The following is a 14062-nucleotide window of genomic DNA, read 5'->3' as shown; positions in this document are numbered from 1 at the left end:
GGGCACTATTCTTATATTTTGTAAATGAATTTCCATACATTTTCAAAGTAAATGTTATATGTGTGCATTCCTACTTTAAAATTGCAATTATTTTTGATTAGATGCTCCAACAATTATGTTTTTTATTTAATTTTATATTATTTGTGTTCAAATTTTCATTTCACTCAAAAAACCAAGGATATGAATTAATCTGTCAATTACAACTGTATCATTTTTATAATTTTCAGATAAGGGAATATTCAGAGCTAAGTCATATACAATCATACAATACAACATATTTATATTTGCAACAAAACAGACTAGTTTGGGTTGATTTTGACGAGTATGCAAGGTAATTATTTGTCTCTGTAGGTAGATTTTGAAATAACTGATTTTTATTTTATTCTGTTAAGCTTGTACTATTTTTTTTTTTTTAAACGTTTGATTTTTATGATCTTAACATAGTAGAATCAGAAACTTGTATTGTAAAAGAGAATTCCACGTCAGATCGACCAGGGCCTCCAGGTCATGGGTTTTTGATTTGGATGAAATTTGGCATGAAGGTTCAATCATGTCTGGAAGGCTTGTATTCCAAATATTAGGTTCCTCCGAGAAATAGTTATAGAGTTAAAGCCTGTGGAAGAAGGTGGTGCGCAACAGAAAATGTGATCCAAATATGAGCCTCAGAGCTAACTTCAGGACTCGATAACTTTGGAACTATTGATCACAGCCTAGTGATATTTACACACCAAACAAACCTCTCACCAAGGAACATGTGTATTGCATCAAAATACCCTCAGCTTGTTTATGTTAGCAAATAAAATACCCCAAAATATGCCTTAAAAAGCCTCACAAGTCAAGAAATTCATATTCTGTGTGCCTGCTGTTACAACTGTAATCCAACCAGGAAGGTGGCATTAATTTTTCTAATAACCCTGATGTGAGCTCAGTATTATACGAGGGCCACTATTTATATTTTGAGCCTTGGCAACACTGATTGAAGTTAGGCGCGATTTTACGTTTGCACGGAATCATCTGGCATTATTGACCATAACGTACTTCAAATGTTTTGTCAATAGCTTGATTTGTGTTGTTTATGTTGCCTTGGAGATTGCGCGACAACAATAAAATGGAATTAACTCGTGAACATTTTCGTGCGATGATTTTTTACGATTTTCGACATGGATTATCAAGACAAGAGTGCATTGATCAACTTACTTCCACATTTGGCGATGAAGCCCCATCCTTTGCCACTGTGAAACGCAGGTATAACGAATTTAATCGTGGCCACCATTCGCTCACCGATGAGATTAGCGAAGATCGTCCAAAATCAGTTGTTGTTCAAGAAAACATTGATGCTGTGCAAAACCTAATACTGCAAGATCGTCATGTGACATACTGTGAGATTGAGGCAACCATAGGCATTAGTTCCACCAGCATATATAAAATATTACATGATCATTTAGCTGTGAGAAAGGTATGTTCTCGTTGGATCCCACACAATTTGACAAAAACTCAAAAAGACGCTCGCGTCAATTGGTGCAAACAAATGCTCAATAAATACAATCGTGGTGCTTCAAAAGACGTATATAAGATTGTAACAGGTGACGAATCATGGATATATGCATATGAGCCTGAACGTAAACAGCAGTCAACTGTATGGGTGTTTCAAGATGAATCCAATCCAACAAAAGTTGTTCGAGCTCGAAGCACATCGAAACCAATGGTCGCCTGTTTTTTCGGGAAAACTGGTCATGTGGCAACTGTTCCTTTAGAGTAACGTAGAACAGTCAACTCTGAATGGTACACAACAATTTGTTTGCCAGAGGTCTTTGGTCAAATACGGAAAACAAACAAACGCCGACGAATCATTCTTCATCAAGACAATGCCAGCTGTCACACATCTCGTCTAACAACCGACTTTATGAACAGTCAAAAAATCGAATTGATGGGTCATCCCCCATACAGTCCTGATTTGGCACCCAATGACTTCTTCTTGTTCTCGAATGTCAAGAATAAATTGCGTGGACAACAATTTTCGTCGGCGGAAGATGCCGTTGATGCGTTCAAAAACCTTATTATGGAGGTGTCTCAAGAAGATTGGAAAATCTGCTTTGACATATGGTTCGAACGAATGCAAAAGTGTATTGACCATAAAGGAGAATACTTCGAAAAACAATAAAGCAGTTTTCAATGCCAAATTCCTGTTTTTTCATTGTTAGGCTCAAAATATAAATAGTGACCCTCGTATGTGGTTGAATATGCAAGAAATTGAAAAATCACCGGAAAATGGTTTAGCACAAAAGGGACAAGAGATATCCAAGCCAAGTTGCATACACTACGTAATTAGACCTTCCTCTAATGTGTGTCAAAATTTCAACTTGTTATTGCAAGGAGCTATTGCACAGTAAAGGTAGACCCTTAAACGCCCAGCACATTTTCAGTGGGAAGTTTAAAATTGCACAAGGTTTTAAATGAAGATTTATATCTCTGTAACTATGAATGCTAGAGTTACAAATTATAGCTTGTTTCTTTCAGTACAGTCTCAGCTACACGCCTATTGTTGAAAAAATCCAATTTTCACTAACTAAATAGAAGAAGAAGAAGACGAAAGTTAATAATCTTATTTTTTCTTTACAAAATTCAATTTCGTCTGGCCCCCACGTTGCCAACGCCAGGATGTGTGGGTTCAAAACAGTTCCTGCGTATTGCCTGATATGTATTTCATTCTCAGAGCAAGAATTGTGCACTTACTGATGATACTTTTGTAGAAAAATATTTTCTAATATAAAAGCGGTGCTTTTTAACGGGAAATTCAAAATTCCAAAAATTGTTATCTCGGAAACTATGAATCCTAGAGTTAAAACTTTTATCTTGTTTTCTTCCGTACATACTAGACAATATGGCCATGGCCAAATAAACTTAATTTTCATTTATCAAGTAGAAGAATAAGACGAAAGTTAAATAAAACTATATTTTTACAAAATTTATATTTCATCAGGCCCCCACGTAGGCAACGCCGGAACGTGATGGTTTGAAATGTAACCTGCATATTGCCGGATACGTGTTCCATTCTCGTGGCAAGAATTGTGGAATTGCTTCTGATACTTTCGGAGAAAAAATATAATTTTTAATGTAAAAGCAGTACATTTTTTTTCGGGGGAAATTGCACCCCCCAAATATATTCAAAATAAAATTGAACTTTACAAAATACTAATAGGATGATTAAGCCTCTTTGTGTAGCACTGAAGACATGTTTCTGTGAACATTGACTGAATGATAGTATGCTCCAAAAGTCGAAAAAACCAATGTGACATATTTCACGTCTCGGCGTTTATGGTTTAAAAACATGTATTGGGACAGATGTCTACGTTTCTGTAACAACAACAAAATTGGGCTTTAACCTCGCACAAAATCACTAGAATGGAAGTAGAGGATTATTTACAGTTCTTTAGACATACATTAACTGGGTGAATTGAAAATCATAGGCCACCCTTTCATTTCAGAAAAGGAATGGATAATTAAATATTTGAGTACCATAGGTAAAAAGGTGTAACAGGACCTACCTTCCAAGATAGAACTACAACATAGCTCCCATATTGAAATCTGCTATCTTATGTATCTTGGTTTTGTTTTTTTTTTCAATTGGAAAGGGGGGTTACATATCATATGTGACTCACATATAATATATCAAGTGGGGTCTTTTTTTTCACCAGAAGAATTTCATTTCTGCAATTAGAATTGTTTTGCCATATGTGGTGTGGTACAAACGTTATTAGCTCAAAAATTTGAAACAACTACATCCAAATGACCACATAATGTGCTGCTATTTTGTGTGTTCTTATTGAAGGGACTTTCTAGTCGTTATGCACCAAAACATCTGGAGAAATGAATTACATTCTAGGCCTCCAGGATTCCTTGCTGCAGGTTGTCCTCGCAGCGCCCATATTCACCCTAAATGCACAGCGCTAGCTGGAAATGCTGCAGGAGAGAGTCCCCTCTTCAACTCTTAGTGAAGATGGCAGTTTCCCCTGTTATTTTCAACATAATGAAGTTCCACCATAGTGTGGATCAAATTTTCATCAATGTGTCGATATGAATTACCTGGTAATGGGATTGGTTGTCATTGTCCAGAGGAATGGACATCCAGATCACCCAACCTAACCCCCTGCTTTCTAACTGTGGAACATGTGAAATATGAAAATCTGCGACAAAGATCACTTGCAGGAACGCACCCTGGAGACCAGTAACATAATATTTCCAGATATTCTTGTGCGGGTGCAGAATGAGTGCATTATGCTCTGTGCTCAACCACACAAGGAGTAGCGTACTGAACACATCACATAGATGCATAACACTTGGTCCTTTGGAGAAATACTGCTCACATTTTCATCTGGCTCTTGGGAAACAGAAGGAATTAGCGATCAGTTGAATCCCATTCGACTGACATCGGACATATTCATGCCACTAGACACCGTATGCTCCTAGCAGGATGAAACAAAATAATAACATTTAAACACACCACATATGGCAAAGGGGATTGCAGAAATGAATTTCTGAGGGAGAAAAATCGGTGCGTGATTTGTACATCATAATGACAACCTTCTCTTTTGAAAAGAACCAATATGAACCCAAGATGGTAGATTTCAGTATGGTGGCTATGTTGTAGTTCTATCTTGGAAGGTAGGTCCCATCACATCTTTTTATCTGTGGTATTCGGATATTTAATTATCTACTCCTTTTCTGAAATCAAAGGGTGTCCTATGATTTTCAATTCACCCTGTTAATGTATGTCTAAAGATCTGTAAATAATTGTCTACTTCCTTTCTAGTGATTTTGTACGAGGTTAAAGCCCAATTTTGTGGTTGTTACAGAATCGTAGACATCTGTCCCAATACATGTTTTTAAACCATAAATGCCGAGACTTGAAATATGTCACATTTGGTTTTTTCGACTTTGGAGCATACTACCACTCAGTCAATGTTCACAGATACTAGTCTTGAGTGCTACACAAAGAGGCTTAATCATCCTCTTAGTATTTAGTAGGGATGTGCCGAAGCCGATTACAGATGTATGAAAATCGGCCAAAATTGACACATCGTAATCTTCAAAAATCTGATATTTAAACCGGTACAGATTATACTAGAGTTTTTACCTTCTAATAAGTTTTATATTCTAGTTTCGTAAGATTTATTGAAAATTTTGTTATGATTCGTCATTATTGTAGTTTTTGTAATAAAATTATTGCAAACTCTCAATCAGAGGATCAACCTAACTATAAATTGGAAATAAAACAGTACATTGCTGAACCAGGATCTGCTGTTGTATTGATTCAAAAATGAATATTCAAACCTGAAGCAAGTGCTGAGAAAATATTTGGGCATACCTGCTGCATCAGTATTCAGTGATTGAGTGTTCAGTGTTGCTGAACAGATTTGCGATAAGAGAAGAAGTAGGTTACTTCCTGAAGTGCTTCCAAACCTCGTGGTGTTTCTGAAGTTGAATCTGGCAGAACAGGAATTCATTTTGCATTTCAAAGAACTGCTTGTGTATTAATGGTATATCTCTTGAGAATCCATGTTCTTCTTAAAGGTTCACATAACATTTTGTAGATGCAAATATACATTCACATCTCTTGAGAATATATATGTATATACATATGATATGCAATAGAAATGTACATAGCAAATTTATTTTTGTCATGCTGAAAATAACATCTTATTTCTGTTTAATGATCTTATGTATCAGAATTGGTTAAATATCGGCATCGGTTCCAAAAATTATCGGTGAGTACATCGGCATCGGTAAATTTTCAGCTTCGTCACATCCCTAGTATTTAGTAAAATCCAATTTAATTCTGAATATATTTGGGGGGGGGAGGGTGCAATTTCCCCCGAAAAAAATGTACTGCTTTTACATTAAAAATTATATTTTTTCTCCGAAAGTATCAGAAGCAAGTCCGCAATTCTTGCCACGAGAATGAAACACATATCCGGCAATATGCAGGTTCCATTTCAAACCATCACGTTCCGGCGTTGCCTACATGGGGGGCCTGATGAAATATAAATTTCGTAAAAATATAGTTTTATTTAACTTTCATCTTATCCTTCAACTTGATAAATGAAAATTAAGTTTATTTGGCCATGGGCATATTGTCTAGTGTGTACGGAAGAAAACGAGATAAAAGTTTTAACTCTAGAATTCATAGTTTCCGAGATAACAATTTTTGGAATTTTGAATTTCCCGTTAAAAAGCACCACTTTTATATTAGAAAATATTTTTCTACGAAAGTATCATCAGTAAGTCCATAATTCTTGCTACGAGAATGAAATACATATCAGGAAATATGCAGGAACTGTTTTGAACCCACACGTCCTGGCATTGCCTATGTGGGGGCCCGACGATATTGAATTTTGTAAAGAAAAAATAAGATTATTAACTTTCGTCTTCTTCTTCTTCTATTTAGTTAGTGAAAATTGGATTTTTTCAACAATAGGCGTGTAGCTGAGACTGTACTGAAAGAAACAAGCTATAATTTGTAACTCTAGCATTCATAGTAACGGAGATATAAATCTTCATTTAAAACCTTGTGCAGTTTTAAACTTCCCACTGAAAACAGGTTGGGCATTTAACGGTCTACCTTTACTGTGCACTAGCACCTTGCAATAACAAGTTGAAATTTTGACACACATTAGAGGAAGGTCTAATTACGTAGTGTATGCAACTTGGCTTGGATATCTCTTGTCCCTTTTGTGCTACACCATTTTCCGGTGATTTTTCAATTTCTTGCATATTCAACCACATATAATATGGATTGGGTGATATATATATATGGAGACGACATAATGTGTGCATACTGAGCTCACATCAGGGTTATTAGAAAAATTAATACCACCTTCCTGGTTGGATTACAGTTGTAACAGCAGGCACACAAAATATGAATTTTTTGACTCGTGAGGCTTTTTAAGGCATATTTTGGGGTATTTTATTTGCTAACATAAACAAGCTGAGGGTATTTTGATGCAATACACATGTTCCTTGGTGAGAGGTTTGTTTGGTGTGTAAATATCACTAGGCTGTGATCAATAGTTCCAAAGTTATCGAGTCCTGAAGTTAGCTCTAAGGCTCATATTTGGATCACATTTTCTGTTGCGCACCACCTTCTTCCACAGGCTATAACTCTAGAACTATTTCTCAGAGGTACCTAATATTTGGAATACAAGCCTTTCAGACATGATTGAACATTCATGCCAAATTTCATCCAAATCAGAAAACCATGACCTGGATACTTTTCTGAAATTGGTCGATTTGACATCGAATGACCCAAATGGGATTCGGGTCTCGTGCAACCCACTCCACCAGATAGAGACTTGGTATGATTAGTGGTTATGAATGCTATTTTGTATGTACAGTACCTGGTAGTGTGTATTAGTAGTAATAGTATTTTTTATTATTGACAATCAGTCCTTATGCTATATTAATCACCAGGCTAAAAACATTTCCAAGTTCTCATTGTTTAGAGGATTTCATTGATCTGTTATTTCACTCCTGATTGTTTTGTAATTTCTTTAATCTTGTGTTTAGTTTTTTTGTACATGTGTACAAAAAGTAAATGGTGAACACTGATAATTTTCTTGGTAATATATTAAATTTTTGAGGTTTGTAATCAGAATTTCACTTTTTTGATTGTGCATTGAATTTTGTATGATTCCTTCGTTTGCACATGCATGTTTTTCCATCTTTATTTCAGTTCTGTTCGGAGATATTTACCACAATTGCAGAAGCTGGTAAGTATGTTTGAAGGTGGAAGGGGATGTGTTACCTTCCAGGTATTTATGGGTACTGCAACTGTTATTAAGCATGGGTGGTGTCTTGGTTTATTTGCAAATCCTCAATTTTTTATGAGGATTCAATCCTTTTTGATCGAATACACTTATCAGCTGTGCTTGTTAGGCGCTCGTAAACTTAATGCAATAAGTTTTACATGTGCGTATGTATCTCATCCTATCACTTGTTGAAAAAGCTACATGCTAAATTCCCTCCCTTTCATGTTTCACATCCTGGACTGCATTTTGCAGTCTTGTGAAGCTCAGCCATCATCTTGTGTCTTCCATATGTGTTTCTCTTCATCCTCATCTTTGCAATTAGCCAGAAGTGGAGTAAAATAAAGCAAATCATCCATTCATATACACTAAAATCAACAAATATAATTAAAAATGTTATACCGTATTTACTCATGTATAATGCACACTTTTTTCCAAAATTTTTGCCCCCAAAAACTGTGGTGCGTATTATGCACGGAATAATTCAGACAGCCAACATGAAACCGTACAGGGTCATTCCATGATTTTGGGAGACTTGCATTGATTTTTCGTGTTTATGGAACCCTATCATGTTATATATTGTTGTAAAGCTTGAATCCTGCAGTTTCTGAATATGGAAACAGTATTGCATACAAGATAACGACACTAATGTGAAATGCGGTTGAAATAAGTTAATCAAAAAATGAAGAAGCGTTCTGATTTTTATGGTACTTTGGGTGAAAGAAAACACAAGGTAAAAGATAATAAAAATTAAAATGTATTACTGGCCGAATAATATGACATTCGTGGAGTGTGTAAATTCCTTAATGGAAGAAATCTTGTGCTGCTAACTGCTATTTGGAAGGTCCTGAATGTGCCTTGTATAAATGTTACATTAGTCATGGAAAGAGAAAGTATATATTTTGAAAAAGAAGGAATGAGCAATTGAATAGGTATGATGTCATTCACTCTTGATCAGCATAGCAACAGATTTACAACCTACAACTAAGGAAGCCATTTCTTGAAACTGGATTGTGCTGCGCATTATATATGAGATATAATTTTTTGTCACTTTTACCCATCCAAAACCAGAGTGCGCATTATACACTCATGCACACTATACACGCATAAATACGGTATGTGTATAGCAGTACAGTAGACTTTTTTTTTTAATGGTTCAAAAATAACACAAATTGAGGATCATTCAAAAGTCAAGTCCACTTTTCAGCAGGCATGGTATTTAATACTACCTTGAATTGGTATTGGCATATACCAGCAGTGTTGGTATTGTAAAATATTGGCTTGAATTTGTTCACATGCTGGCCAATACTTTTCTGCGGTTTGGATACCTTGTCGGGTCCACAAAAATGTCGCACACAATTTTGCAAGGTCTAAATATACTGGATGTTATGCGAAATGAAACAGTGTGTTGCAAAGTATGCATATTTTGTAATTAAATGGACCAATGTATTAATGTTCCAGTTTTGTCATTGTCCATTCTTTGAATATTTTTAAGCAAAACTCTGTTAGATTGATTATTACGTAGTGAAAATTACATTTATAGATCAAAAATATATTATCAAACTATTTCAGCCCAAAAATGGGCAAAGTTAATAAGATCGATGTTGTGATAGAATACTTATATCTTATTATTTTTAAATATTATTTTACAAGTATCAGCAAGTATCATAGTCAGCAAGAGCATTGCAATCATTTTTAGTTTTGGCTCAGCCTTTGTACCTAATCTAATCATCATCATCACATTGTTCTGATTACCTAAAGTGATAGAAAAGTGTTCAGATACAAGAGTGCTAAGTATTTCTCGAAGAATGATGCTTCAATCTTTGATATTGAAATAATAGTACATGTTTTATAATTTGCTAAAATACAATCAAGATTTTCACAAATTTGAGGTTATGGATGACCACGTAATACCATTTCTCATCTAACAACACTATTAAACTCTAAACTTCTGGTGCAACATGCTTTTGAGGGCCAGTACATTCCAAGCATCTTTTCAAGGTCAACTTATCAACTCCAGGTTGTGGCTATTTTCTGGTTTTCTAGGGGCACAAGTTTTTTTCTCTTTTCAAGTAGCACCCCACTTGTCCTTATGATGCTGGGCCAACATACAGAATTTGGACCTTCCACTGGGGATCATACCAAGGGCTGCTTGCACTGAAGATAATCACCATCCAACAACATTGCTTTAAGATATCTATCTAGCAATACTGTGTAGAAAATGACTGCCTAGATTTAGTGGCATCAAAATAAACATTTTGAAATTTCATCTACAGTGTTGTCCCGCACCGTGCACACAGGTTCAAGTCGCCTGGGGGAAACGTAACAACTTGTAACAAACCTGAGCATTTAAGGTTTTAGATTTGTAAGATATTAAGATTTTAAAAGGTTTGTTACTTCAAGTAATGTGCAAGCTGTCACATACAACTATAGTTAGATTGATACAGTTGTGGTTGGAACTTGAGTATATGTTTAGAAATACGTCATAACCTGTTCGTGTTGACGTCACTTTGTCATCTCAGCAGAGTAAGTGAACCCACCTGAATGTTTTTCACCTGACAACACACTCAGTTAGAAAACAGGTGAAGGTGAGAAATCAACAGAAACGTGGTAACGATTAATGGAATGCCCGAATAGTGTAATTGGTAATTATTTTCGTTTCATTCTGGCTATACTCGGAAATAAAAATGAAGTACAGAAACTTTCGTGTATTTACGTTTGTCTTGTTCAACGTTAATTCTGTATGCAAGTGTGTTGAGTGATTGTGATATGATTTAATATGCTATAGAATTGTTCCTCTTCAGTCAGGAACGTAAGCAAATCTGTACCTTGCTTGTAAGTCCACATACAATAGCAAATATAAGTGATTATAAAACTGCGTTTAACTTTGAATACTGTGTTGTGTTTCTTTTCTACCCAGCAAGCCCTGATGATTTGCAAAGATTTTCATGTTCCCAACTAAAGGAGTAGCGGACTAACTTTCTGACAACCAGGGAACGTTGCAAACTTTTTCTGAAATTTTGACCTGTGTATGGGACCAGTGGCCACCCACCATCGTGAGGAAATTGGGGAGCTACGAATGAGTAGCATAATCCAGTCATAGCAAACCTTTAGCAACAACTGGGGGTTCATCTTGCTGACCACAGGTCACCCTGTAACTGGTTCGATGATCTCCCACTGGGCCAGGAGTCAGTACGTAGACACTGGTCCTCACTGGCTGTTAAGCCACGGGTTATAATCTGCAGTATTGCTGGGCAAAAATTGTGCAATTGTGATGTTAGAAGGCTAAAAATTCAATTTTGGGAAAATTTCTATTTAATCTTGGCAAATTATACAATACAATGAAACCCTGATTTGACATTTTCCCATTTCATACATTTCACCTGTCTGATTCCAATGAAGTCATATGTTGTAAAATCTTCCTAGATTATACATTTTCCCGCATTATGGGCTATTGTAAATGCAACACACTGAAAATTGTATAATTGAAGTTCCTCTGTATTTCAGTTGCAAATTACATAACTTTCCTGTATTTTTTTTTTAATACTCTGAGTTTGACTATTCCATTTTTTACATTTTTCTTACAGGATTCAATTAGCATATCTAAGCACCAGATATTGAGAAATGAAAACACAGATTTAGCTAAAAACAAGGAAAGAGAACAGAAACGGGGCAGAAAGTTAATAAAAGAAGTGTTGAAACCCTTCATAGCTGTTGAACAGGGTGAAAATAGATCTGAAGAAAAAGATACCGAAAAACTAGGATTGGAAGAGGAAAAGAATAGGGAAGAATCAGAGCTTGTTATATTAGAGCACTACAACTTTCTCAACCCCAAAGTCAAGGCTCCGTTGGTGGATCTTGTAGATGAAAGTGACTCTGAAAAGGAAACTGAGGCAGCTGGAGAAACAAGTGCAACCCAGACAAAAAAATTTGTTCTACCATGTTCACAGAAGATGTTTTTCTGCACCCAGGATCCAAAAGTTGTAATGTTTGTTGTGAAATTTGTTCATGACTATATTGAGGTGTATGATTCAAGAAAGAGGGACAATCTAGCCAAATGGTATACAGATTGGGCACTTTTCTCTTTAACTACATTCGTTACTGATGGGTGAGTAAGTTATAAATATTGTAGCGATTGTTATATTTATTTTGTTATAAATAGAAGCATGCATATTTCGTTTTTCATGGAAAAACAAAATGTGAAATATCACACTGCAGTGTTCATTTTTCTTGTTTTCTTAGGTGCATTTTCCTACCATGTTTTGTTATGAAATGATGTGATGTAAATTGCAAAATGCACATGTAAAGACGAAATTTAGAGTTTATTTACCGATGCAATGATTTCTGAGGCTCCTCTGAGTTATGCAAGTCATGGAAAATTGATGAATTCAGCTGCAAATATTTAAAAAGCAAAAATGGACTCCTTTGCACAGGAGTAAACTTAACACTCTTGACAACTACATAAATATGCTATTAGAAGGGAAGTTAATTTTGTGTAAAAGTAGTTTTCAAATCAAAATTTTGAGTTATTATTCCCATTATAACATGAAAATGCCTTTTATGTACTGCTTTCGATCCCTAAATGTGTCCAGTTTTTGTACTGAAGTCTATCTTTTATTCACCGTAAATATGTGGCTCTCGTATTATAGACAATACTCACTTTTTCCGCAAATACTCACAAACTCTCAAAATATGCATATGTGGCTGTAGTTATAAAAATAACAACAAAATATGTACTTGGAACTATTGTATTAAGATGTTGCATTTTTAGTAAGAATCTGATGCCATTCTAGTTGCAACAGGGCAGCTTGTGTGATCTATTCATGACAAAAACACTACTGCTGGTAGATTTGGTAGCAGGTGCAAAACATGATCAGAGGACCTATTTTGTGGACATGACATGTGGCACAAAACACTTATGGCACAAGGCCAGTGGCATATTCTAAAAATTTGACTTTGCTTACTGCAACAATTCTGATTTATTAGGGTGGAACAAATGAAAGCTGAACAGGGGCCACAGAATGAAATCAACAAGGTTTATTTCAAATGTAATCTCCAAAGTTACCCAATCACTTGTCCCACTGTTTCACAAAGTGGTGAATACCCTGCTCGTAGAACTCCTTTGGCTGAAATCTCAACCAGTTGCGAACATTGTCCATGACTTCATTGTCCGAGTGGAAGCACCGATCCTTCAATGCATTTTTCAACTGACTAAAGATATGGAAGTTGCATGGTGATCAGGGCTATACGGTGGATGTTTCAAAACTGTCCACCCAAACGTCGCCAACGTCATGCAGCAAAACCACTCCAGAGGACAACAGGCTGGGCCATTTGGCCTTGATTGCTGCCCGACCGCCTACGCATATCACGTGCTCACTCGCAACTAAGTAGGGCGAGTCCATTATGCAGTAGGGGTTTCCTTCCTTACCTCCCGCTCTATTCTACATAGCTACATAGGCCTGTCGCTACACGCTTACATAAATATAACCCAATACATCCACTGTTCTGTTTTCATATATACAGGGTGTCATTTTAATGGCGACCACGGAAACGTATAGAGGACATCAAAACAAACAACTTTTTTCAGTAACATTTTTCTCGTTGGAGCATCGTTTCGGCGCTACAGGCGTTCAAAAAAGCCCGTTTTGCCGCCTGAATGCTGGCAACCACACACAACATTTGATTGCATTTGTGACGTCATATCCCGTCGTGAAGCGATGCGTTACAGGGTTGCCAGGAACACACATATTCTGTGAAAAATGACATAGCTACAATCAGCCACATTATGTACCGTAAAACAAAACGTGAAAACACGTTCTGTAACCTAACAGGAAGTAAACAAACGGTACGAAAAATGGTAGAAAGGAAATATAATTCAAGTGGAAGTGGTCATATCGAATTTTGTATCAGCTTACATGTCAAATATTTGCAAATCTAGTTACCAAGTTGGCATCTACAATTTAGTCTATCCACTTCGTCCTTCTGATACTAGTTGTCTGTGACACACTGAACAGATGACAAAATAGAAATGAAAGAACTCAAAATTCCAAAGGTAAGCAACACATAATGTAAATATAATGTATATTCAGGGCATTATGAGGCAAGTGACAAAAATGGTTGAAAATATAGGGATATAAATAGTAGTAAAACAAACTCTCCGACGACTGTGTTTATCTACGCACCAGATACACATGTAATAGTTTGCAACTGTGAACAGGGTAGTGTATTCGCTACTGATTCATAATTAGATTGTTACTGTG

The 14062-nt window shown here is 36.1% G+C and overlaps 1 protein-coding gene across 2 annotated transcripts in view; it reads left to right on the top strand.

The window, feature by feature from the left end:
• The window catches only part of LOC145980760 (uncharacterized), a 65309-nt gene that overhangs the window by 31512 nt on the left and 19735 nt on the right, over positions 1–14062 (top strand). For both annotated transcript variants that reach the window (XM_083113824.1, XM_083113825.1), the window contains exons 8-10: positions 228–331; positions 7730–7766; positions 11390–11910. In XM_083113824.1, the coding sequence (XP_082969950.1) occupies positions 228–331; positions 7730–7766; positions 11390–11910 (662 nt within the window). The remainder of the gene's footprint in view (positions 1–227; positions 332–7729; positions 7767–11389; positions 11911–14062) is intronic.

This window comes from Lepisma saccharinum, chromosome 28 (genome assembly GCF_977018435.1).
Source record: "Lepisma saccharinum chromosome 28, izLepSacc3.1, whole genome shotgun sequence".
In the NCBI taxonomy this organism is placed as follows: domain Eukaryota; kingdom Metazoa; phylum Arthropoda; class Insecta; order Zygentoma; family Lepismatidae; genus Lepisma; species Lepisma saccharinum.
The sequence above is the reverse complement of the archived record's forward strand: the minus strand, read 5'-3'. Positions and strand labels throughout refer to the sequence as shown.